Genomic DNA, 26,941 nt, shown 5'->3' with positions numbered 1-26,941 from the left:
TGATGGAAATAATATGCTGGATATTAGTAGCATTACAGGTTAGAAGCTTGCACTGCACTGCCTGATTAACAGCATGTTTAAGGTTTGGTTTATCAGAAGTGTTGTTAAAGAGGTTATTATTTCTATTTACCCAAATGTACCATATGACGAAAGGAAAGAGCTCCGCCCAGTCAATGATACTATTACCTAGAGGAGGGTGATGGTCTCTAAGTTTGATTAACCATTGTTGGCTATAAATATCATCACTAGTGTCAACACCTAATAGGAACCATATCTCTCTAACTGCATGGCATTCCATATAAATATGTTTGATCGTTTCCCTCTGAGTTTTGCAGTATGAGCACATAGGGTAAATATTGATACCTAAGTGATTTAAATGGCTTCTAGTAGGAAGTCTATTATGAAGACATTTCCACAGAAGGAATTTTAATTTATTAGGGCATTTGAGATTCCAAATCCACATAAAGTTCTCCTCATTCCTATGGGGGCTTTCAATTAGGGTATAGCAGGATTTTGTCGTAAACAGCCCATTAGTGGTGAGAGACCATATGGGTATGTCACAATTTTTTATAGAAGGAGTAATAGCAATCATTTTGTTTATTATAGCTTCCTCAAGATTCCCAGATAGCCTTGAGAGGTCCCAACTATTATTTCTCCAGATATCTTTTATGGTGAGCATATTGTCGGATTGAGTCAAGGGTCCAATGAAACACTGGCGGAGAGGAGGAATGTTATTAATCCACCTACTGTTCCATACATTGAGCCAAGAGTTCTTATGAGGAAGCCAAATAATGCCCCTATTACAGATGTACCACCCCTTTAAAATACTAGTCCAAATGAAAGAAGAGTTATTGGTGGCATTCCTGTACCCATAGAGATGAATTATTGGATTTGCCCAAGGGGCCTTAGTGTTATTAAGAAGTCTCCACGAAAGATTAGCAAGGCTGGCTAAATTTTACTTTTAACTGCATAAAGGGTAAATGAGAAACGCTTGATACTAAAGTGCCGACAAGAAACATGCAGCGAAAATAAGCTTAATCCCGTCAATTTTCATGAACGAATTTCATTTCTTAATATAATCTATTAAAATTGAAGAGAAGACCTTAAGTTTAATGTGAAGCACAGTAGTCAGAGTCGAATTAATTGTAGTTGGGAGAAAAAAGAGACAAGAATGACGTGGTGCTAGGGTGCAATTAACGTAAAACGAATATTTTTAAATGAAAGCAACTGCTGCTGCATCAGCGCCCGTGGCCTAATGGATAAGGCGTTATACTTCTAATCAACCGATTGTGGGTTCCAGTCCACCGGGTGTGCGTAGACGTCCATTGGCTCCTCGTTTTTTCTTTTGGGTACTGTTTATTTATTTCCATTTTAATTTTTTAAAGTTTTCTTCGCCAAAGAGAAATCATTATAAAAGAAAGAAGATGAGGTTAGGTGGAAGTGCCAACACTGCAAATACGAAAACTGCCAAAGTAGAAATATGATTGGAAAACGATAATTTGTTTTTCCAGGTTTGGTGGTGATATCCCATAAGGCCATAACCCCACAAATCGACAAACACGAGTTTTGATAAACCAATATTGGTCAGTGAGCAGTTGCAGTCACTATCAGCGTTCCATGATTAATCACGTTTTTCTGACTTCAATTTTAACTTGCCAATTGCCGCACTCAATCAGTTAATAAAAACTTTCCTATTTGAAATATTCGTTAATTATTAAAAAAAATTGATGAATATTGTAATTGATAATTTAAATAGTAATTTTTTTCATTAAAAAATATTTAACCTTTTTCAATTAAATTTCATGTCCTAGTGGTGAAAAAAAAAAGTCTACTTGAATTCAAATATCCTTTTATTTGAACTTTAACTAAATAATATTGTCCTAGTACTCATTTTTCGGCATATATATAAAAGTGTATTATCGTTTTTAGTCCGTACCAAAAATTATTTATATTTGGTATAGCATACATAATGTATGTATTATTATTTTTACAGTCATTTTTCCTATATTAAAACACCACTTCTTACGTTGGGAAAATTCCTACATCATATTATCTCTGAAATAAAGGAACGCGCAGAGTACGTGACTGGCTCATACTACTTGAAATTTAGACAGATCTCTGCATTTGCAAAATGGCTGCGAGTGCGCACTGTGCTACTCCTTACTCCAACGCTCCCTTTTCCCTCTCACGTCCCTCATCTCTCCACTATCACCAGCTCTGTAACTTGCCGTACAAGTGTAAACAGCACCACAATGTTCAATTCGGTCTCTCATTTGAGCACAAGAAGGGCTTCGGAATTTGGAAATCCTCTTCCACTTCTCCTCTACGCGTCTCCTGTCTCCGCACCAAAGGTAAATACCTAATATCTTATGTTTATCTTTCTCTGTATACGTATTTTTTTATTTTGTTGTTATGCTGGTGAAAATCTGACTGAATCGAGTTTTGATACGCCGATTTCAAGTTGATTGCTTTGATTATTGTACTCATTCTATTTTAATGTTCATCGATTTGAAATATAAAGGAAAATGCTCCGATCCGGTCTAAGAGTAGGTCCTCGGGATTAAGCATTAATAGCTGTATCTGAGAATTAATGGAATCGCTCTCGGATCATGATTGCTTTTCTTATGGTTTAAAGTAATTTCTACATTTGTTTGAACTCCTCTTTTTGTGTGTGTGTGTGTGTTGTCTGAGCTACACGATGTCGAATACTCGGAAAGTTCGGTAATATGGAATCAAATTACTTTTCGTTCGTGGATCTCTACTTGGTACTAGATCTCAGGGCAATTATTTCTTCCTCATTAATGACGTGATCCACTATTTTCAAATCTTATAAAATATCACGTTGTTATTTCATCCATTGGTACTAGTGAGAAATACAATTAATTGCACTCACTCTGGTTAACGATTGGCTTTTGCCGAGATTATCCTCATTCAAAACTTTTCGTGTTAGAATTAAGTACAACAACAACTCAGTAAAATCCCACTAGTGAGGTCTGGGGAGGGTAGTGCGTATGCAGACCTTACCTCTACCCCGAAGGAGTAGAGAGGCTGTTTCCGAAAGACCCTCGGTTATAAAAAGACAAAGACAAAAGGAAACAATATCAGTATCACCCCATAAATCATAGGAAAAATATGAACAACATGGAATCCAGAAGAAAAATGCAAAACAAAAGCAATAGCTAGTAAATAGGTCCGGCACTGAAAAGCGAAATAGTAAGATACAACATTGTCACTAGCTATCTTAGACAAAAACCCTACCAGACTAGTCTCACAATGGTACGAAATAAGGCAAAACTCAACTACCTCTTAATCTACAACCCTAATACTTGACCTCCACATCTTCCTATCAAGTGTCATGTCCTCGAAAATCTGAAGCTTCGCCATGTCCTGCCTGATCACCTCTCCCCAATACTTTTTAGGCCGCCCTCTACCCTTCTCCTGCCCTCCACAATCAGGCGCTCACACCTCCTTACCGGAGCATCTGGGCTTCTCCTCTGTACATGCCCGAACCATCTGAGTCTGGCTTCCCGCATCTTGTTATTAATGGGAGCCACGCCACCTTCTCCCGAATATCATCATTCCTAATCTTATCCATCCTAATGTGCCCGCACATCCACCTCAACTTCCTCATTTCTGCTACTTTCATCTTCTGGATATGTGAGTTTTTAACAGGCCAACACTCAACCCCGTGCACCATGGCCGATCTAACCACCGCTTTATAGAACTTACCTTTGAGTATCAGTGACACTCTCTTGTCACACAGGATTCCAGATGCTAACCTCCACTTCATCCATCCTACCCCAATACGGTGTGTGACATCCTCGTCGATCTCCCCCTCCCCTGGATAATCGACCCAAGGTACTTGAAGGTGCCTCTACTTGGGATGACCTGTGATTCAAGCCTCACATCCACACCCACTTCCCCCGGCTCAGCGCCGAGCTTACACTCTAGGTCTTCCTTCTTTGTCCTGCTCAGTTTGAAACCCTTAGATTCAAGAGCATGTCTCCAAACCTCCAGCCTCTCATTAACACCGGCTCGCGACTCATCAATCAGAACTAAGTAGATTTTAGTAATTGTTTCCCTAACCAAGATATAGCTATTGGATAAACAAGCAAGTAAAAGAGAAATCTATTTCTAGGATACTGATATTGAACATTTAGCCTGGCCTATTTGGTAGCATTTCTTCTTTTCTGGTTTCCTGAAATTATATGGATAAGATTTCTTCATCAATTAAAAAAGTTGATTCTCCTGCAAAGAAATTTGAACTCCACCATCAAGGAGTACTTCGAGAAGGATCTAGACGGAACTATTTATTCATACCTATAAATTGGAATGCTTTTATGTGCTAAAAAAATAAACAAAAGAGCATGAACTTTGGGGGTAAAGAAAGCTCCACCGTGTCCAAGGGTTCTCATGTTTCTGTTTCTCCATATTGTCTATGCCATTTTATGTGGTATTACTTTTCAAGCTCCGTGTCTACTTCTTGTAATTCCACTTCAGCGGCACAAAAGGTTCTTCATGATGCCTAGAGTATCCAACATTCCAACTGAATGTTATCTGTTGTCTTAGCATGCTAGTTGGACTGGGAGCTCTGTTGAGGAATGTAATGTATGTTTCCTCTTGCTGAAATACTTGCATCACTATCTAAATTATCTTAGGCTCCACGTGTGGATGCAAGTGATTTGAAATCTTCAGTATAAAAGGTATCACCAAATGCTACTTTGCATGTGGAAATAGATATGAGTTGCTACTAACGTTTTATCCTTGCAAGGTCCAAAATTAATTAGTTTTGTTTTTCCTAAATGGATGTCAAGCAAGACTTCGTTCTATGCTTTTAAGTTTGAGGACTAAATTCCAACAGAGAACAACTATAAGAAAAACGACAAAATGTTTGAGGCCTAGGCGCATCTTCTTTGAAGCTTAAGCATCTATTAACTGAAAACACCTTGAAATGTGCATTATCACAGTTTAATTGTTTCCATTTCAAACTTCTCCATTTCTGCTGTCTGGTTGAAAAAGATTTGTATGGTTATAAGGTGGCAGTCAAACATATTTTGGTCTCTTGCATCGTTTGTTACATTATCAGTTATGTTCTATCTTTTTTTCTTCGTTTCTGGATATGTTCAGTTTTCTAGAATCTTTTTTCCTTTACCGGACATGTTTAGTTATCTTTAAATGCTTTTAATTAAACTTACCCTTAGTTGTCTACCTTGGAAAGCTAAGTGCTCAGTTGCAAAAGTAGTCTGTCTCCCTGAGAATTGGAATCTCTGGAGGGATTAAGGAGATTTAGTTTGTTGAGATCATACTGCAATTATACTTGCAATAGTACTATCTGTAAAGAAAGTTGACTTAATTATTTTGACAATGTTATGCATTTGTTATACTTGCATTCCCTATCAAAAGTTGTTATGCTTTTTGTTAAATTCTGTCCCAACAAGGAGTAGAAAAATGTTCATATGTCATCCATTCTTCATTTTGCAACATTTCCAATACATTAGGCAATGTGTTTGACTATGGTCGTCAAGGGTTCTGGCTCATTAGTGTGTGGGAAAATGGATTGTTTACGAATTCATATATGAAGCATGTTTTCGGTAGGTATTTGATCCAAGTTGATTTTGGAGAGTTTATGCTGACAATTGTTTCCTAACTTGCAATGTGCAGCTGAACTTGTCACTGCTAAATCATGGGAGAAATTGATTCTGAGCAGTGATATTCCTGTTCTTGTTGAATTTCATGCCACTTGGTGTGGCCCATGCCAGATGGTTCACCGAGTAATTGATGAGATTGCAGCTGAGTATTCAGGGAGATTAAAATGTTACGTACTCGATGCAGATAGTGAATCGCAAATTGCCGAGGACTATGATATCAAGGCTGTTCCTGTGGTCTTACTGTTCAAGAATGGGGAGAAATGCGATTCTGTCATCGGAACAATGCCCAAGGAGTTCTATGTGGCTTCGATTGAAAGGCTTCTAGCTTCTTAGATGTAATTCCCTCCATTAAAAAGACTGTCATAATAGCATAGCAAGTTCAACACACAAACTTAATAACTCTCTTTTGAATTCTCTTCCCCTCTAATGTCTTGTAATATCCTATGCATTTGCTTTTTGTATTGTTATTTCTCTGTGAATTGTCGGCTCTTTTTTTCCTTTTCCATATTAAGAAGAATCATTGGCTCTCCATGAAATCACTTCTTGCCACTTTCTTCACAATGAAATTTGTATAGGGTCAGTGAACTTGTGAATAGTAACTGCATTTGTTTACTAAACAAGTCTTTTTTGTTGTTGTTGTTGTTGTTGTTGTTGTTGTTGTTGTTGTTGTGACTTGTGAGTTACTACATTGAGCTTTGTTGAGAAATAAGTATTTTTCTGAACATTCTACTAAATGTCTTATGGATATGTGAACGCGGGGGTATCTCCAGGTCTGGAATGTCACTCTGTGGCCAGAAATTGCCAAAGCATTAATTTTCCTACCGAATTGTAGCAGTTGCTTTGTTGTATGCAAGGGGAGTAGCTTTTATCCAGGGAGAAGGGGTTAAATTAGTCCTACTACTAATATAAATTTTTAGATTTTATACTCCGTTATCTTTTGCTCTAATTTTACTCACATTTAGAAGAGAAAGACCTCTTTATCTTGTTAAGGTAAGGGTAAGGTCTGCGTACACGCTATCCTCCCCATACCTTACTTGTGAGATTATACTGGGTTTGTTGTGGTTGTATTTAGAAGAGAAAAGGTCTCATTTTGCCTTAAACCTAATGGATCCTCAATTTTGAAGCATGACGGAAGGTAATTCTAAAAAAGAGTCAAAAATCAAAAGCAAAAGGACAAATTTGAATATATTTTTTGAAGTATTTCAGCACGTGGTATTCATCCATTTGACACAAAAGCTCCATTAATACGATGACAAATACAAATTGATTTGTTAATGACAAATGTATGAGTAGACCAAAGTATAATGGAGAGGAAAAAAAAACCGAACATTTCGGTTTCGGCTAGTACATGGGGAATAACCTAGAATATGCACCAATTAGTAACTGACATATATATATTTTCTTATTACTTTTATCTCTTAATTGTTAGTATTAATTTATATGTAATCTTATCTCAATTTATCACTTAATTATAGTATGTTAGTGTCTTTTGATGCACGCATTAAATCCAAAATAGTTAGTTCAATAAATGAAATACATTAACTGTTCGTTTTCGGATTGAGCAGTTAGGGTTGGAGAAGGACGATGATTCAATTTTAAAACTAATATTTTTATTTCCAATGAGGCAAGTGTAAAAAGGGAAAACCCTTCCAATTTGACCTATAACTTACCCACTCTCGGTGCATATCACAAACTTAAGTATTTTACTATGGTTAAGTAATTTTACTATGGTAAATAATAAAATTAAGGTGATACTATGTATTACTTCCTCTGTTCCCTTTTTTTTTGGTCAACCACTAAAATTTTATTTAACCAAATATAATATGTACATCCACTAGTTCATTGTTAACTCTAGAACTAGTCGTATTCTTTGTAACTTTCGGAACGCTATCTCCTCTCCTCTAGCATCTATTACAGTATAGACCTATATTAGATTTGGGTATTAGTTTAAACTATCTAATAGCTTTTTCCAACTGCTTCTATGTTGTCCTTTCCAATGCAGTTGAATGACAATCTCTCTTAATCTTAGAATGCGATCTCGTTGTTGTTCTTGAAATCTTCTAGCATTCCGTTCACTCCAAATATAATAGACAGTCGTAGCTAGTAACCATCCTAGGACCTCTGCATGGGCTTTGCTGTTGCATCTTTTGGTCGTTAATCTTTCAACTTCCTCCTCCCAGCTTCCCACTTGACTGCACTCTCCTGTCCAGCGTAAGAAGGAGCTCTATAACTGCCTTGAGTATTCACACTCAAAAAACAGATGTGAATGTGTTTCTTCAGTATCAGACATGCATAATACACAGTTCCTAGAAACTTGCATTCCCCATTTAGTCAATCTGTCAACTGTAGAGAATCTTTTCTATAGTGCAAGCCAAAGTATAAACTGATACTTTGGCACAGGACATGGTCCCATATTGAGGCCTTTCCACATGACTTTAGGATATTGAGGGATTAGATGCATATATGCCTTCTTGATTATGAACTTACCAGCAAGAGTGAATTGTTGAAGCTCTTTGTAAGGATCATTGTTCCCATACCATTTCCTTGCATCGAATATTTTCCTAACAAGCTAGCATGCTTGTTTGGGTGTCTCCATCTCATTGGTATCTCTTCTTTTTATGTAAAAACTATGCATCCATTGAACCCACAAGGTGTCTTTTTTAGCTGTGATAACCCAAAGCAGTTTGGATATAACTGCTTTATTCCATGTCTGGAACTCAATGATGTTCAAACCCCCTGCTGATTTTGGCATACACAACCTCTCCCATGCCACTAATGTTTTTCTTGATGTGGCACATTGTCCAGTCCACAAGAATGTTCTACAGGCACTTGTTATTAGCTGCATCACCTTCCTTGGTATAAAAAATACTTGTGACCAGTATGTTTGTATCTCGAACAAAACACTCTTGATTAGCTGCACTCTGCCACTATATGAAAGAAATTTGGTGGTCCAACATCTAATCCTGGCAATCATTCTCTCCACCAGCGACATGCATTGTTGAATTGTTATTTTCTTGGATGATAGGAAAATGCTAAGGTATTTGAAAGGTATCTCATCAAGTGCAAACGGCATTTTAGAGAGGATTTGATCCTTGAGATGGTGATCCACCCCTGTTATATATAAAGAGTTTTTCTCCATATTTTCTTTGAGGCCTGAAACTATTGAGAAATGTTCAAATGCCTTAATCATCAGTTGAATAGACATTCGATCAGCCCTGCAGCATATTATTAAGTCATTTGCAAAACAAATATGGGTTAGTTTCATTTTCCTACACTTTGGATAGTGGCTGAAGTTGGGGTTGTAGTTCAGTTGTTTTAGAGATCTATTCAAGTACTCCATTGTCAACACAAATAGAAATTGTGACATAGGATCTCCTTGTCGTAGCCCTTTTCTTGCTTGGAATTTTGGGGTGAGCCCTCCATTGAAAATGATAGAGTAACTCACAGTCGATACACACTCCATGATGATATTTACAAACTTCACTAGCATTCCAAACTCCAACAAAACTATTCTCAGAAAATCCCACTCAACAGTATCATATGCTTTCCTAATGTCTATTTTCACTAGACATCTGGGGGACATTCCTTTTCTGTTATATCTTTTGACTAGTTCATGGGCCACAATGATATTATCCAAGATGTTCCTTCCTTCAATAAAAGCTTATTGTGATAGCCCCACAATTTTGTCCACTACTAGTTTAAGTCTGGAAGTGATCACCTTGGCTATCAACTTATACAAAGTTGTACCACATGCAATAAACCTGAACTCCTTGACATATGTAGGGTTTGGATTGGCACTAAAGTAATGGTTGTACAGTTTATCTCCTTGAGGATTTTTCCCGTCTCAAAGAATTGGAGAATTGTTGTACTAACATCTTCTCCAACTGTGTCCCAATTAGCTTTGAAGAATTCAATAGGGAAACCATCTCCCCCCGGGGCTTTGTCAGCTGGTAAGTCATTCAGAGCATGCACTATTTCCTCTTTCATTACTGGTTTAATCAGACCTTGTTGGTCCTCCTTATTGAGGCAATATCCATCCTTTGCAATGTTATTATTTAGACAGGGCAGTTCTGTGGCCTTAGTACCCAATATATCTTGGAAGAATTTGATGAAATCTTGCTGGACTTGGCCAGGATCATTCAACATTATCCCCTGATCATTACAAATTGAGGATATGTGATTCCTTGCTTGTCTGGTCTTCATTTGTGCATGGAAATATCTTGTATTTGAATCCCCTTTTGCTAACCATACAGTCCTAGACTTCTGCCCCAGCACCTTGATGATAGGCTATAATTACGTATTTTAGTCGATTATTACACTCTAATTTACTGCACTTTAGTTGAGTTTGCGCTTTAATCGCTAGTGTTTTGCACTAATTGTGTATTTTATGCCTTGTAGGTGTGATTTCGAGCTATATAGATATTATGGAATGAATTTAAGTGGTTTGGAGCTTTGAAGTCTGATTAAGAGCTCAAGGAATTAAGTCGGGATCGCGTTCGGGGATCAACGGATGATAAAACAACAAAACGAAAATTCGAAGAGGCATATTGCGCACTGTCTAGTAAAATAGACATAACTTTTTACTCAGAACTCCATTTGAGCTCCACAATATATGGTTAGAAAGCTAACTCAAAGGGCTACAACTTTCATGTTTTACGTTTTTCCAAATTCCAAACGGAACAGGGTCAAAAACCGCGACCGCGGCAGAACCGCGGCAGAGGGCAGTCGCGGACAACTGAAGAATCTGAGAGGGTGTTAGGATGCGTAAATTTCAGGGACCAAGGTGCAAAACACGGGATTTTAAGCTCTAAACCCTATATTAAACCAAGGAAGCCGACCAAGAAGAGGAGAGGACATATTTTTTACCTAAGGAGGCAAAGACACAATAGGAGCAAGGCTTGGGAATTCTTCTACAAGTTTTTTCTTTTCTCTCCCTATTTTTTATTGTTGGTTATGACTTTTAGTATTGTAGTTTTACATACTATTATGAATAGCTAATTTGTTATCTAGAGTTTTGATAGAACCTTTTGTAGGATAAATTCTTGTTATGTTTTTATATAATTGAGCCGTAGTATAATCTCTATTTGTTCAACTACGTTCTTATTGTAGTTAATTGAAGAGCTCTCAATTAGCTGTGCCTATTTAGTGTGCATAACTCGGGAGAGAGTGCATATTTAGGTAATTGTTGAACAACACCACTCCCAGAGTATATGAGGGATCAATAACCGAGGGTTTAAAGGCGGGATTAGGGATAACGAAGCCTTGGGTGCGATCTGAAGTGAGCTGTATCAAAAGCCAGCTAGCGTAGCTCGGGAGAGTGCGTCTAGTAAATTGTCGTGATTACTCGGGAGAGATTTACGGTAATAAGAGTGCTCATGATCGGTAGAGAATACTTAGGCGAAATTATAGAAGACATAGCGGGAAGGATTCCGACAATTGGGGAAATCATAACTCTAGACCTCCTTAATCTTGTCTCTAACTCTTAGTATCTTTAGTTGTTAATTTATTATTTTAATTTGTTAATCAATTAGTTAACACAAGAATCTAAATATCTATAAGTTAGGAACTGTTCAAGCTTGTCTTCTTGGTGATAGTGAACAACTGTAGCTAAGCCTTAGTTCTCTGTGGGATTCGACTCCGGACTTGTAAACCGGATTATATTTGCAACGACCGCATTGTCCTTTTTATAAGGCATAGTTGGGCGTGATCACACCTCCTCATGAATGTTAGACCATTTCTCTAACTCAAGTATGAGACCTCTCTCCTCTTGTATCAAGTTGGAGTTGTACAGATCTGAGTTCAATATTTGCTGAGTGTCTTGTAGCTTTCCTCGAATGGCCCCGACTCTTTTTTCTAAGCTGGAGACTTCTTTATGAAGATGTTTTGCGTTAAGCTCAATCAACTTGAGCTTTTTACATATTCCATACATAGTATATCCAGGGATTTCATACTACCATATAGTTTAGGTCACTTCCTTGAAAGCCTGATTTTGGAGCAGCACGTTGAGTAATCTGAATGGCCTTAGAAGTGATTGCCCGATTCTCCCAGTACTAACAATAATTGGAGAATGATCTGAGCACCCTGGATTGTGGTATACTATTTCCAGATGACCATAGCTATCAAACCATTTTGCATTCCCAAAAGCCCAATCAATGAAGCTATGTATTCAGATGTGCGCATCCCTTTTGTTACTCCATGAGAATAAGCTTCATGTTCTTTTAAGTTGCCGAAGTCCTAATTCTTCAATACATTCCTGAAAGTCCTTAATTTCAGTGGGATGTACTGGAACACCATTCTGCCTGTCATTCACAGAGAGTACAACATTGAAATCCCCTAACACAATCCATGGATCAGTTGTGCTATTATTCAGTGTTCTCAATCTTTTCCATAGAACCTTCCTTTCATTTATGGTATTCAATCCATAAACAAAAGTTATCTGACTAGCAAATGGAGACCTCTTATCCTTCACTAAAAAATGAACAAACTGTGGCCTAGATATTAATGTTTGCACTTCCACTTGTTGAGGTTTCCAACAAATCCATATGGAATATGGGCTTTGAGTGTAATCAGTAGCTACTTCCCAGTCATTCCCCATTCCCTTCTTAACTTTCTCAGCTTTGGGGCTTTAACTTTAGTCTCAAGACAACCTATTAGAACTACCTTATTTGTAAGCAGAAAAGTCTTGAGTTCTTTCTACTTAAAGGGCTTATTAAGCCCCCTTATATTCCATGAACAGAAGATCATGGAGGTAACTTCCTTGGAGGGCTATGGTCCTTTGTCACTTTCGGAGTGACTATCACTGGTTGAATTCTCAGGGCACTAAACTGGTTCTACCTCAATAACCTCTCAATCTTTTCACTGTCCTCATAAATCTGACTATGTCCCTCCTCTTGGATAGTAGCCAACTTTTTCTTTCCCCAGCTCTTAGCTTTTTGCACTTGAAATTCCATATCCTCCGGCTGATCTGTTGCATTCTGTGTAGCTGTTGGTACTCCTACCTCTTTTGCTACAATTGGTGCAACTTGTTGCTTATCAGCTGTGACTGGTTTACTAGGTTCTTGAATTACTTTCACTCTCCAGCTTCCTTTTGTTCATTTGCTGCTTACCTTTATCAATTAGTGTTGCGTTCTTGCAGTCACCATTATGATGCCGTATAGTCAAGCAACTTTGACAATATAAAGGTATTCATTCGTATTCAATAGGATGTAATCTGCATTTGCCTCCCGGCAATTCAATTGGTATCTCTTCTGGAAGTGCAAGTGAGACATTCATCTCAATTAGTATGCATGCATAGGAAACTCTTTCTCCTTTAGCTGTAAGTTTATCTGTGCAGATTGGTTTCCCCAAGCAACTAGCAATTCTGCCTAGGCTTCTTGGTGCCCAGTACTCAATAGGTAAATTAGGGAATGTTACCCACACTGGAATAACTTGAAGAGGTTCCTTGCTCATTTGAAATTCTAGCTCCCATTGTTTGAGAATCATTGGTCTATTGTTAAAAGTGTATGGCCCATTTTGCAGTAAGGTTTCCTTATCTGCCTCAGACATGAATCGAAATATAAAGTAACCATCGTTATGTAAGAATACCTGAGGAGTTATGACAAAATTCCAGACCCCATACATATATTTCAACATTTTCTTGAAGGAAGGATTTCCCCCAATTACATAGCCGATTAATGCTGATTTCCATTTCTGGCATTGTTCTTCAACTTCTGTTTGAACCAATTGAACAGTCTTCACCCCGTCTTTCATTATCGGAGGAAAATAGTCAAGTTTCAACCCTAATTGTTGAGATCTATTACCTTGAACAACTTCCGCCGCCGTAGGTTTTTCTGCTCTCGCTACTGTAGAAAAGGTAAGCTTCCTTGCAGTTGTAGCTGATAAGGTGCCTTCGTCTTGTCCTTCAAGAGTGGTAATTTCAACCGATGGTCTTCCTTGTAGTACCGTTGGAGCACTACCCATTCCTGTTAGCCATTGACTGAATTGCTTGGACCTAAGTCATGAGGGATTCCATTTTCTGATGTAATTAGTGTGTTAGGTTCTTCATGTTCTATGGAGGGGGTTGATGTCGCCGGATTTTGTTTATTCCGTCTAGCCATATCCGGAAGCGCACGTTATCAAGATTTGACTAACATCCGCAGGCATACCTTCCCTTTTACTTGCCCACTATATTAAAAATATATTTTTATTTAGACAAAAATAATCTTTTATTTATCTTTTACCCTTATATTAACTACTAATTCTTCAAATCATTTATTAAAATTTTTTAAATATTATTATTGTTATGGAGTATTAAATAATTATTTTTATATGATATTAATGTATATTAAAGCGCTATTTTGGGATGGATTTTAATAGGTGGATGTCGGTTTAGTAATAAAATCGATGAGCAAAGCATTAGGTGTGTTTCCACGGCCCATATTCCAATTCCGATGTCCCCTTTTCTAGTGCGTACATACAAGCAAGGGAAGAATTATCAGCGTACTGAAGAGATTTCTAAACTCAAAATCACAGTTTTTTTTTTCTTGTTTCGTACTTCAGAATCAGCATCTATATTTTGCAGCTCATCAATTCTTTCTTCTTCAGGTACTCTCCCCCTCTGTTTTATTTGCTAATTTCACGTGGATTTCCGTATTTAAATCCCATCCCCCGTTAAGATCCGCCAATTTCCAATTTCTTTCTACATGCGCGCGCGCACACACACGCACACAATGACACGTTTGATTTCTTGATGTAAGATGATCGTCTTTATGTCTGCCGTTATTTTTCTTGAATTTACCCATAAGTGAATTCAAGACTTCCAGTTAAACTTACGAAACTACTTTATTTAATTGTCTCGAGTTGTTGGTATTCTCCTGAATACTAATTGGGGATTGGTGTATGGTTGATTGAGTTCATTATTGGAATTTCTGTTTTTCTTTTTTTGGTCTTTTGATTAGATCAGTGATTGCTGCTGCAGGAACATTTTCTTTTCTTTTTTTTTACTCTAGGATGTTCTTCAGTTTTCTGGCCGGCCTTTACTTTGTGTTGATGATTTGAGAATTCAAAAGTGTTTTTTTAGCTTACTTTCTTAGAAAAAATATTTTGGAGAATTTGGGAGTTGGGACCCAAAGCTACTAGCTGTTGCAGGCTTAGAGCCCAAGGGTATTTAAATCCATCATTCCAATCAATGATTCTAATGTGAGTTCCAAGTCCCATAATTCAGTACAAAGTATGCTTTGGAAAAATTAACAGAACTCGGTAGAAGTTTTAATGAGAACTAAATAGCCTATTGTTAAGCTGTTCCTCTTTTAGATTGCCGGAAATGTTATTAGTTTTCCTCCTGAGCAAATTTTGATGACTGATTGTGAAATTATTATTCTTGAGGCTGCATCAGTATTAATGAAAGTGTTTTGGAAATACTTCTATTTCCATGGATTTTGTTTCTTGTCATTCATTTAGCTAGTTGCATTTTATTGGCCATATACAGGTAGCCAGCGACTAGACAGCTTTGGATGATATACTGATGGCACTTCTTCCTACGTCATCTTTTGGATTGTCGTCAGAGTCCTTGGAACAAAGTGGGAAGCAGATGGCAAACACAAACACGAAAGCACTAACACCTCTCTCTCTGCAAAGCTCAAATTCTTCACAGGGACCGGTGGCAATTCTTTGGGACATCGAGAACTGTCCTGTTCCAAGTGATGTACGCCCTGAGGATGTTGCTGGCAACATCAGAATGGCTCTACGGGTACATCCTGTGATCAAAGGAGCAGTTACAATGTTTTCTGCCTTTGGAGATTTTAATGCTTTTCCTAGGCGATTAAGAGAGGGCTGCCAGAGAACTGGTGTTAAACTTATAGATGTCCCCAATGGCAGGAAAGATGCAGCCGACAAGGCCATCTTGGTTGACATGTTCCTTTTTGCTCTTGACAATCCCCCACCCTCGTCCATTATGCTAATATCAGGAGATGTTGATTTTGCTCCCGCACTTCACATTCTTGGTCAGCGTGGATATACTATGATCCTTGTCATTCCTGCAGGGGTTGGTGTTTCGTCTGCTCTATGTAATGCTGGGAGGTTTGTATGGGACTGGCCAAGTGTGGCTCGAGGTGAAGGTTTTGTGCCCCCGGCAAAGGCCTTCATTCCTTGTCGTGGTGGTGGTGTCTCAGACATTGCTGGGATTCTAATGGGTTGCTGCCAGATAAATGACAGCCCATATGGTCAGAATGAAGATGAAGCAATAGTGTATAGGGGCCTCTCACAGAGCTACTATAATGCAAGGGATTTCTCAATAATATCACATTCGCTGGCTGAGTATAATAGCACTTCAATTTCCACGCCATGTTATCCTACGGGTATGAGAACTCAGAGTCTTCCACCTGGTTTAAATGAAGTTTCAGCTGGAGGTCCATCTTCACATGACCAGAGTGACTTGACGTGGGTGCAGCCTGGGGATGTAAATGGTTTGAAGGGTCAGCTGGTGAAGCTGCTTGAATTATCTGGCGGCTGCTTGCTTCTTACACGTGTTCCTGCAGAATACCAGAGAATTTACGGGAGGCCACTGTATGTTTCAGAATATGGGGCTGTTAAGCTCGTGAATCTTTTCAAGAAGATGAGTGATGCAATATCTATCGGGGGGAAAGGCCAAAAGAAGTTTGTCTACCTCCATAATTCATGTGCTGTACCAAGTGCTCCTCCCATAACTATATTAAAGAGGGATAAAGGAAAAGGAACACAAGAGGGAAATGCCGAAGTTGTGACTGGGGTTGGATCTTCGGATGAGTTCTCGGATGATGAAAGAGTACTCATAGAAGAGCATGGAAGCAGTCGTGAGAAATCTGATATGGGTGCAACAGTTGAAAAAAGTCTTGAAAATTTCAAGTTTGAGCTTCAAGAGATACTTGTGAGCTACTCTTGTCGGATTTTTCTTGGTTGCTTTGAGGCAATATATCAACAAAGGTACAAGAGGCTACTAGACTATGAGAGCTTTGGAGTGGCTGAACTTGAGCAGCTACTAGCAAAGGTGAAAGATGTAGTGATTGTGCAAGAGGAGCCAGTTAGCAAGAGGAAGTTTCTGGCTGCTGTTGGTGGCTAGAAGTGTTTGTCATTTCATTTCCTGACTATTTACTATCTTAACTCCTTGGGACTTGAGGTATTTGTTGTTGCTACTTTGTCCTTGTACTTTTTGTTTTTTCTTCAGTATGACGAGGAAAAGCTGAAGTCTTGTTGTTCGTTCAATAATGTCAGAGGTTCCAATGTAACACCAGAATGCTGAAACTGATCTAACCACAGATCTCTGTGTATATTTACCTCTCGCTGCTTTCATCTAAATACATGGTCGAAGGTTAAATTATTCAAGCTAGTCTGTGTGGGAGGTGCCTTTTTTTCTCTCATCGTGGTAAAGCAGAATTTTCATTATAGGATTTTTTTTTTAGTAGTAACTTGGATCTGAATTTTGCTTCTAAATTCAGTGAGATGCATTTCTCTCCTCATTTCCTTCCCAAGTCTATGAAATAGTCAAAGTTTTTCTCAAGTGTATTTGCTGTGAGAAAGCTTTTCTTGAGCCGAGGGTCAACTTTTCTATCTTCACAAGGTTTAGGGGTAAGGTTTGCGTACACACTATCTTCCCTAGACCCCTCTCAAGTGTATTTGCTGTGAGAGTGTTGAACACTCTTAGCTCATCTCATGGTTCTTGCAAACTCTCTGCAGCAAAGAGACTGTTATCGAAGGTAAGCAATCTGGCTGTTCAATTTGAAACTTTGAGTAAACTGAGTTAGGTTCCTAAGGAACAACTGCTTAACCATTATCTTTCACGTATAAAGAATACTTTTTTCTTAAAAAAGAGCTGGAATTTTAGATTACTTTTTTCCAAAAGAATTTTGAATGTGCTCTCTCTTGGACTCTCTTTTACAAACAATTGTAACTTTCAAGCCCAACCTGAAGCTGCATCCTGGAAGGGTTTCATTGGAATCACCGATCACGTCAACTTACTTCCGTTTTAAGTTAATTATGACTGGGCTGCTGTACTCATTTTGATTTAAGACCTTTTTCTTTTATATTATGTTTTATCATCTTAGTAGCCTTTATATTTTCTAGACAGTAAAGAACAATACTTACCAGTTTGATTGAGTCGAGTTGTTGGGAGTAGTGAAACTCTACCTCTTCGTGAAGGCTCTTAAGATTACCGGGGGAAGAGATGCAAGAACCATATCTAGCATGCTCCAAAAAGTTCTTGGTAAATTTTTTACTATTACAGGGGGTGGGGGGTGGCGGCTAACTAGTTTGATTAAGCTGTTCCTCTTGGGTGTTTGCCATATGGTGAGAGGTCAATGAGAAGGTGGAGATACCAAAATCAATTAGCAACATTTCTCGAGGCATATGAATCCGTTTTTCCATTTTTTTTATTTCGTATATTCTGATTGTTGAGCACTATGAAAGGACAATGTGGATGTATTCACCTGCTAAGGAAAGAAGTGAGCTTTCATGATGGAAAGCATTGCATGCTGGCCGTGTGGCTGATTCACAGCTGCATGCCCAATTTATGTCTTGGTGTATCTTACTACTAATGTGAAATTCTTAATATTACTTTTAGTCCCTTCTTAGTTACATCTGACAATGTTATCTTATCTGCCATTGGCATTTCCAGCTTAAGCCTTGTGCATTGGAGGGATGTTGAAGTTATAGAAGACCTCTCCATTCTAATGCTTCCATGATGGTGTCAATTATGGCAGGCCAGTCTTGCAAAAGCAGATTTTTTGTCACTTCTTTCAATTAGGTGACGGTTTGTGTACCGTATTGAAGCTCCTGCAGAAGTCTGTAATGGCAAGGATAGTAAACTTTGGTTTGGGAAATACGTGAAGGGTAAAGGTCCCAAATGTGATCGATAGCTTACCTCGTATTACCATCCATATCTGAAATGAGCTTTAAGTGCATGTCGAGCAGCTATAAAGGATTGAATCTGGTCGCTCGAACATCTAAATGGGTGGAGATATGCGACCGACTATACAAGGATTAGTTGGCTATCAGCAGCAATAGTGCATAGAGTCGTAGAGTCCATATGATCGCACATCATATACAGTAGCTTGAACAGTTGGTCGAGGACTTCAGTCATATAGTTGTATGCACTTTGATATTGCTACTTGAGGTGTAAAGTTTGTCATGGAACTCCAGCTATGTTTATCCTTTGAATTGTTTCATTTTGTGGACAATCATGGCAATACTTTAATCGCATAGTTTGGATATTTAGGTTAGACATTGGTAGGGGCACTTGCTCCGTGTAACTGAAGCTTGCTACTTGCAGAAGCATCATAGAAAGGTTTCTGAAACAAATATCCTCTCCAAAGGTTGTGGTTTTGCAAGGGATATCGTTTAACAACTTCTATTGCTCTTTGTCAATGTAACTTGGAGCTATTTGTTTACGTTTGTATGAAACATTTGTTCTGTAAGGTGAATTATGCTATATGTGTGCTTGGAAGGATTGTTGTATATCCCTCACAGATGTTCATTTGTCAGTAAATTTTCATTTGGCAACTCTTTCCTGTTCATTGAATTGGTTTTCCTTAAGTTTCTTTGTCCCTTCTCCCCTGGCAAGCTTGTTGTATACTATAACATATGCCCCCCCCCCCCCACAACCCCTGTTCAGGCAAGGCTTAAAGAACTTATGTTTCCATACCCATGTTTGGTTCCTGCTATAGGAATTTACTTGATGGAACTTGGTTTGTCTCCTATAATATGGTGTAAATCTTTAAGAAGAGGGTGGGGTACCACAATGGGGTCTGAAAGGAAATGCTGGTTCTTGTATTTCCTGTACTGTGGAAGGTTTTAGTAGATGTTAGACTGAAATTTGACAAATTGTAATTGACAGGTTAGTCTTACAAAAATATTTATGGTGTAATCATTTGACAGAAAAAAAAAAATCTGTCAGCAAGATTTGTAGTTCCACACTTATAGTTATATTGATGAGGACTGAGCATTTGCCAACTGTTTTGCATCAAAAAGGACGATAGGTTGGCCCCCTGCATTATTTTTGGAGTCATTGAAATACTTGTATGGGGCCATCAGCTATCTCTGAGTTTCAGATGCTACAAAGTATATGCTGATTTTTGTTTGATTTATCAAAAGTCTCTACCTGATCCTGAATGCATTATGTTATCCTGCTACCCACTTCACTTCAGTAATTTTGTTTTGCTTCCTTTTATTTGTTTCCCAAGCTACGAGTTTCACTGTGAAACTTTCACACTTAAGTCTATCCTGACTAGATTGCAATTGTAAGGCAATCCAACCTCAGTTTTCTCTTTGTCGTCTAATTTTGAAAAGGATCCAACTTAAATGCATTGATTGTACAATCTATTTTTACAGTATCAGTGCTTCTCTGTCACTAAATTAGGCTTACCGTAGAGAATTACATGTTGTAGGTGTATAGGTCGAAATTTGTCTCAGTACTTGGGGCAAAGTAACATCGAGAAAAGAGTAGGTCGACCAGGAAATGGCGAGGCTCGCAATCGAGATGCTAGCTAACGATGGTCGGTAACTGCTGGTTTATTAGAACAGGATATTAAAGAGAATATTCCATTGAATATTCTCTACATTTGTACTATTAGGATTTGTTAGAGATATGTTCCATACAAATATAAAAAAAGAGAATAACAAAGGGCATGTGACATTCATTGTAGTAAGAGCGGACTTTACAGAAAGATTCTTTCACTCATGCAAAAGATACAAAGATCACTTTTTTATCAAGATCCTTGCTTATGTTATTCATCGTTTTTCCATCAGATCCAAGGATATTTCGAATATTCTAAGATCTATCTGTCACTCATCATTGTCAGGAGGAATAATTACCTAGTTCATTATTTATCGGGTGAAACCCTTCTTCTATTTACATAAATGACATTTATTGCGATTTATTGCTAGTTATATCTCCTTTATTGCTCATATTTTTTGGAGCATTTAATAAATACTATAGCCAACCCCACACCAGATCTGTCTAAACGTTAGCCTTCTGCTAGAAAATTTATCTAGGGATATTATTATTAATTAGATTTAATCCTTCAATAAACAAGTATAATCGTTTTAACCAAAAGTTAATACTTTTTGGTCAAACAGTAGGTCTCTTTAACATGAAGGTATAAAATACTTTACACTATCATCCTAGCGTGGATCGAGCCAAAGCAAGAAAAGAAAGGGCTCATTTGATACCCCAACACTGCATTGAAGAATCGCGTAAAATAAAAAAACTTCCTTTTATTTCCAGATAAGATGTGAAAACAGTATCAATATTTCTACTGATGTTGCCTGTTGGAAACAATACAGCTAAGGAATCAGCACAAGCTAATAAGTTACAACTCCAAAAACTTGCAAGAAGCACCAGCCCGGAAAGTGTTAAAGAATGTTACAAAACATAACAAACCAACCAAGAAAAAAATAAAACCAAATTGTTAGTCTGTCCCTCCTCAAAAAATTGCATGAAGGAATAAAATGGAACTTGGCTCTGTAATACAAGTTGTCATAAAATTTTCTTGTAGACACCGGCTGCTTTATAAGCGAAAAAAGATCCTTGCTTGATGGAAATGAAGCAACTTCATGGACCTATGGATTACAGCCACTGGTGTCGCGTGCACATGCTGCTTATCAATGTTAGGATGGCTTTACAGTTAAAAATCTGCTTGTAAGTTACTAAACAGTCAAAAGAGTGGAGGGGCAGACCTATTATCCACCAAGTTTCGAACCATGCACTAGCAGGACCCGGAGATTTCTCGGTTATAAAATAAACAGTGGTCTAAATGGCTGGTTTATTAAAGTGGCGACTGAGGAGGGCTGGTTTCAATTAGGAAGCTTCGGCTACAATAAGACCTTGATGTACTTGAAGAAGAAGCTAAACACCTTCCATCACCACTGTGAAATATTCCCTCACCTTTGTGTTGCCTAGACCTACTTGTTCTTCCCTTACCTTCAATCTCGTCATAGTCTTCGTCCTCCACGGATTGCACAAAGCCACTGTGCATCGGGTCTGCACACTCATACAAAAGCCTAAGTACCTGCTTGATTGAAGGCCTAGCGTGTCCTTCTCTCTGTGTACACCATTTAACAACTGCCAAAAGGGCCTGAAGTTGATCGAAGTCATAAGAGTCTCCAATGTTAGGGTCTACGAGCTCGGTTATCCTAGATTCTGATGTCAGGAGTATTTCAGCCCACTCTATCAAATTTTTGTTATCTTGAATTGCCCGTCTCGATGTGATTAATTCCAGTAATACCACTCCGTAACTATATACATCACTTTTCTCTGTAAGCTCTTGGGTGATGACATACTCAGGATCCATATAACCTAATAACAAAGCAAAGTTCTTTCTACATCATCAAGTAGTAAATGATGCTTCAGTTTTACTCATAAATATATTTTCCCCAACCTGGAGTTCCCTTGATATCTGTGTTTACCGGTTCAAAGCAAATAGAACCATCCTTTGAAGCATGTGCAAGTCCAAAATCTGCAACCTGGAACAAGATTCAAGTGAGAGAAAAAGGTACTTCGTGATCATTATATTACAGAGTTAAAAGAATAATATGCCTTGCCAACAGATCTTATATAACGAAAAAAATGCTTTGGACTTTTGGAGTTAATTTTTACTAATTTGATAGGCAAGAACAAGAGAAAGATTCAAAATTTGAACACGTAGTAAAATGAAACTAGGTCCACCCTTGAGTTAATGTAAGTTACCTTTGCGACAAAGTTCTCATCCAGTAATATATTGCTTGATTTGATGTCCCTATGGCACAGCGGAGGATCACAGTAGAAATGAAGATATTCCTACATGGAGGCAAAATGTAATAAGGAGGCACTGAATGTTAAGCAGCTTATAAAGTTATAATAATTGGATAGTACGTAATCAAAACTCTACCAGAGCATTTGCCACATCAATAGCAATTTGAATTCTTGCACGCCAACTGAGCGGAGTTCTACCTGGATCTTTACATATATTAAGAGAACAGTTGAGCAGATTAGCAGCGCGAAGCAGATCTTAAAGACATACTACTAAATAATACTCAAAGAAAAAGAGCATACTGTGAAGCAGATGATCTTTTAAGCTTCCATTTGCCATATACTCATACATGAGAAACCTGCTCCATAATAAATGTTCAGTATTGCACGGAAGATGTTAATAATGTTCTGTATACTAGTTTTTTTTTTCCTATCATGATTTACTAACACGTGAACTAGTTAATATGTAACCTTATTTAGAATGCTGGACAGAAACGTAAGGTGGAAAAAAACAAAGTCATATTTATGAATCCCAAACCTCTCATGCCTCTCAATGCAAAAACCCCTTAGAGCAACAAGATGACGATGATGCAGTCGAGCAAGCAGTTCTATTTCTCTGCAAAACTCATCCTCAGCTTGTTCAGAAACCTTGTTCATCCTCTTCACTGCTGCCACGTAACCATCCTTAAATTCAGCTTTGTATACAGTGCCAAATCCTCCCTGCCCAATGATTGTGCTGAAGTTGTCGGTGGCTTTTTTTGTCTCCTTGTAGCTGTATTTCTTAAATATAGAAGCTGTACCTGTGTGCATTTCATACAACAATTAAGCAACAGGATAAGAACCGTAGAGATAAATTAACAGATTTTGCAGTATCCAGTTTGACGAGTACATAACTAGTCTAAAAGAACTACAAAAATTTTACCTTCCTGGAATCTTTTCGGCGGCTGCGTGAAGGATTTGGAAGATTTCTTATCAGTTGCATCAGAATCTTCTAGCTGTTTGCTTTTCCTCCAAATCAGAACAATTAAGACAAGCAGCATCATGACAGCCACGACTGTAACTGCTATGCCAACAGCTGGTACCAATGTAAGGTGGTAATGACGGCGATTTTCCTTAACAGGCGTAAGCAAGGAAAGTTGAGTCGGGCTAGCAGCAACAGGAGGGCTTGGAGAGACCTCTGGTGAGAGTTGTGAAGGAGATGTTCCTGAAACTGGTTCAGACGTACAATGGAAGTCAGAACTTTTGATATGGTTGAAAGTGCATTATGTCACTAAATGATCCATAAAGACCTATAATTATGGAATTTTATTTATATGCAGAAATATAAAAACGAGCACTAATTCCCTGCCTGACAAACAAGGGTCATAACAGCAGTTTGCTTTGAGTGTAAAGTGAAGCTAATATGCTATAATATCAGAGCCTAGTCACAAGAAGATATTGATGCAATGATGGATGTTCCTGGAAAGAATCTGAAAATGTTCAAGTCTAGGAATAGAAGATTTAAGGATTTTATGACTAATTTAAGTTAATGATTAAGGTACAGAAGATTTGTGTCGAGAAGCAATAACTTCAGGGGTTACGACAGCACAACGAAAGCAAGAAGAAGTAGGTTTCCTTTTCTGCTTTCTCCTTTTTCTTTCTTTTTTTCTTTTCCCTATCTTTCGATAGTTATAGAAGAGGCTCTACAGGACTAGTTGCACACATTTATGTAGCTCAGACTTAGACCTCAATGGAATACCTTATAAAGATTATCGATAATTGAAAGCAACTCAACGGAATTTCGAGAAAAAGAATTCAATTTCGCTAACAATTAGTCCAATGCATAAAGGAATTGGTATAATTCCTACAACTGTTCTATCTAGGCTTCAATAATGAATCACACCACTTCCCTATTAATGCGTACCTGGAGGTATGCTAAGGCCGTGAACCCCAAAGAAACAGCGAGCAATATCAATAGCTGATGCATTGTCAACCTGGCTTGCAAGAGCAGCATAAGTTGCATCTCGGCAAGTACTAAATGTGATATTATTAGCTGTACCAACTAGATTGCGGAGATACAAGATGCCAGCATTGAGGCATTTCCTACAATCACTTTCCACCGAGAGGGGGACTTGGCAGTTTCTAGTAACACTTGAAAACTGGGGAGATTGAAGCATCTGAGTGACAGTTGTTCGACCTTGGCAATCATAGCTCACAGGAATTTTTGTCCCGAACCCGCAGAACAGCGTTGCATTTCTGGTCACTCCATGGAATCGGAAAGTTTCTGCTATTTTATCTAGGCATATCTTTGATAACTCAGCATTAACCCCCAAGTTGCTTGTTGAGTTTGCATATCGAGCAACAGAAATTGCAATCAAGGCATTAATGTAGCGGCAACACTTTCCTCTTTCTTCTTTGTTAGAGCAGATTGAGGCAGTCAGAGTATAGTTGGTTCCAGCCATGTCTAAGGGGCACTCTGCATGTGTAGAAGAAAATGTAGATAATCATTGTTCAACTCACTTATCTTAGCACGAAAACTCTTCGTGTTTCCGGGCAAAGAGGGGCAGCTGTGAGCACGTGATTTTTGCCCAAAGCAAATTATTCCTAGAAATTCAAACAAAAAAAAGAAAATTTCTTTATTATTTTACAATTTTTGTGAATTTTGATGTCATTTTCTGTTAGTTGTTGCATTTTATCTGTGCATTTTAATTCATATGAAAAATACAAAATATACATTTGCATTTAGGATCTAATTTCATATTTTAGTATTAATTAGGGGTTAATTTGTTTTAGAACAAAACTAGTATTTGTACCCGCGCGATGCGCGGAGAATTAAACAAATGCCATGATATTTTACCTATTTTGCAATTTCCCAAATAGGGATTACGTCATCATTGCTTTTCCAAATATACATTCTTGACATTGAAGCAATCTAAGAATGATTTATAGTATTTTCTTAAAAATAATCAAGTTTACAATACTTCCCGTGCAAATAAAACAAACAATCTTAAAAGGCATTTACTTCATCAAAGCATTAATCTGAAAAGGCAATCAAATTCTTCACTTTGGATCAAGCAGCAGAAGTTAAAGATTGTAATCATGAGTATATAAATCCGACAATGAGAAAACCATTGAAGCAAATGCCACATGCAACAGATAAGGCATTCCATACTTTGTTTCATATGACACTAATCTAGAAATGATGAGGCACCATCAATTAAAGGGTACCTGAAGAGTTTAGACAAGGATTCTTAGCTTCAACTTAGAATATTCATACTTTCAGGATGTTGTAGGGCAGCTAGGTCTATAGAAGGAACAAGGCTAATGTACTTATCGAAATGCACTGACATTATAAATAATTTTACATTATCAGGTTAAGTTTACTTACAAACAACAATAGGCAACTTTCATATCAAGTAAGTATGATATTGTAACACGGAAAATAGATTAACAACCTCTAAAAGAGAACATCTATAAAACATGCAATTACACAATCATTTAAATGAACCAATGCATATTAGCAATATTAACACTGAACTAGAATTGCTGACCCATCTGCATCCTAGTGTATTCGAACCTTATGAAATTTATAAAGCAAACATAAATTGAATTAAATTGAGCTTCACTACTGACATTGGCTAGCACTCATTCTCATTTCCAACAAAGAAAAAACCATACTGTCACTGAAAACTGGCAGGTCTTAAGAGACATGCAGGCACAAAATACCTTTCTTCTTTCACTTCCCCCTTAAATTCTCATGAATCTCAAACATAACAAAATCAAGAATAATACAAACCCCCACAAAATTCAAGAAAATCATAGCATCTAGGAACTTCCTATAACTTCCTCAACAAACACTCACAAATAAGCCCAAATAATAATAAAAATGCAAACTTTTTCCTTACCTGTATGAAGAAGAAAGTTCAAGAGAGGATAGAACTCAAAACATAGCCCAAAAGGGAAGTACGGGTACATAACACTATTGAAGAAAAAAAGGGGAAGCTCCCAACAAGAGGAAACTGAAGAAATTACTAAAGTAGAGAACAATGTATACCTGAAGCAGCATTTGCTGAAAAAAATTGCATTTGAAGAAAGAGCAAAAACCCCAGAAAAATGGCTGGTCCGTACAATGTCATGGCAGAGCTTGAAGAAGAGAGGGGACAGTGAGAAAATTAGGAAACACTAAAGGAAATAACTTATTTTAGCAAATTAGGAACGCTTGTGAACAAAGGCAACTGAGCACAGTCCGAGGAGGAGCGAGTGCGGCTTTTGACTGACTGTAGACTTTGTATAGACAGACCCCCACAGTCCCCACACTTTCCATTTTCCTTCTGTATATATTTTCCTTGTCTCGACAAGAAGCTTATTGACAGCACATTTTTTGGAAAAGAAAATGTGAAATGGTTACTAATCTTTTATGAATAATATAAATATACATAATTTGAAATAAAAACAATAAGTTTTGTTTTAAGGTATAGTTAGTCCAGGTTTAATAGTTTGAACAAGAAAAGTTAAAAGATATTAAATCTTTTGAGCTAAGGGGTCGTTTGGTTTGAAGATAAGTTATGCTGGAATTAGT

At 37.8% G+C, this 26,941-nt stretch overlaps 3 protein-coding genes across 4 annotated transcripts; 2 read left to right on the top strand and 1 right to left on the bottom strand.

Moving 5' to 3' along the window:
* The first annotated feature begins 2,004 nt into the window (after positions 1-2,004).
* LOC104224195 (thioredoxin M3, chloroplastic) lies at positions 2,005-6,184 on the top strand. The gene is made up of 2 exons (XM_009775783.2): positions 2,005-2,351; positions 5,662-6,184. Exons 1-2 carry the CDS (start codon positions 2,132-2,134, stop codon positions 5,979-5,981), a joined length of 540 nt encoding a protein of 179 aa, XP_009774085.1. The 5' UTR covers positions 2,005-2,131; the 3' UTR covers positions 5,982-6,184.
* A 7,294-nt stretch (positions 6,185-13,478) lies between these two features.
* LOC104224196 (uncharacterized) lies at positions 13,479-19,190 on the top strand. Of its 2 annotated transcripts, XR_011406501.1 has the most exons (3): positions 13,988-14,231; positions 15,115-16,779; positions 18,274-19,190. XR_011406501.1 is itself a non-coding variant. In XM_009775788.2 (2 exons), the coding sequence occupies exon 2, from the start codon at positions 15,151-15,153 to the stop codon at positions 16,720-16,722; it is 1,572 nt and encodes a 523-aa protein (XP_009774090.1). In that variant the 5' UTR covers positions 13,479-13,500; positions 15,115-15,150; the 3' UTR covers positions 16,723-16,980. The 2 variants fall into 2 exon arrangements, 1 of the variants encoding a protein (XP_009774090.1); XM_009775788.2 differs by lacking the exons at positions 13,988-14,231; positions 18,274-19,190 and adding an exon at positions 13,479-13,500 and having other exon boundaries at positions 15,115-16,980.
* A 1,660-nt stretch (positions 19,191-20,850) lies between these two features.
* Positions 20,851-26,673, bottom strand: LOC104224197 (probable receptor-like protein kinase At1g49730). Its single transcript, XM_009775790.2, has 9 exons — positions 26,417-26,673; positions 24,287-24,838; positions 23,306-23,593; positions 22,922-23,183; positions 22,687-22,742; positions 22,523-22,590; positions 22,342-22,431; positions 22,034-22,118; positions 20,851-21,951 (listed from the first exon to the last, which is right to left on the bottom strand). Exons 1-9 carry the CDS (start codon positions 26,496-26,498, stop codon positions 21,422-21,424), a joined length of 2,013 nt encoding a protein of 670 aa, XP_009774092.1. The 5' UTR covers positions 26,499-26,673; the 3' UTR covers positions 20,851-21,421.
* Positions 26,674-26,941: the final 268 nt, after the last annotated feature.

This window comes from Nicotiana sylvestris, chromosome 1 (assembly GCF_000393655.2).
Source record: "Nicotiana sylvestris chromosome 1, ASM39365v2, whole genome shotgun sequence".
NCBI lineage: Eukaryota > Viridiplantae > Streptophyta > Magnoliopsida > Solanales > Solanaceae > Nicotiana > Nicotiana sylvestris.
The sequence above is the reverse complement of the archived record's forward strand: the minus strand, read 5'-3'. Positions and strand labels throughout refer to the sequence as shown.

Bases quoted from the DNA above. Each gene is read 5' to 3' on its own strand.
- LOC104224195 (XM_009775783.2), top strand. From the start codon at position 2,132: ATGGCTGCGAGTGCGCACTGTGCTACTCCTTACTCCAACGCTCCCTTT. The intron at 2,352-5,661 runs GTAAATACCTAA...TGCAATGTGCAG, and splicing joins CTCCTGTCTCCGCACCAAAG to CTGAACTTGTCACTGCTAAA.
- LOC104224196 (XM_009775788.2), top strand. From the start codon at position 15,151: ATGGCACTTCTTCCTACGTCATCTTTTGGATTGTCGTCAGAGTCCTTG.
- LOC104224197 (XM_009775790.2), bottom strand. From the start codon at position 26,498: ATGACATTGTACGGACCAGCCATTTTTCTGGGGTTTTTGCTCTTTCTT. The intron at 22,743-22,921 runs GTTTGGGATTCA...ATTATGGAGCAG, and splicing joins TGCATTGAGAGGCATGAGAG to GTTTCTCATGTATGAGTATA. The intron at 21,952-22,033 runs GTTGGGGAAAAT...CTTTGTTATTAG, and splicing joins AGATATCAAGGGAACTCCAG to GTTATATGGATCCTGAGTAT.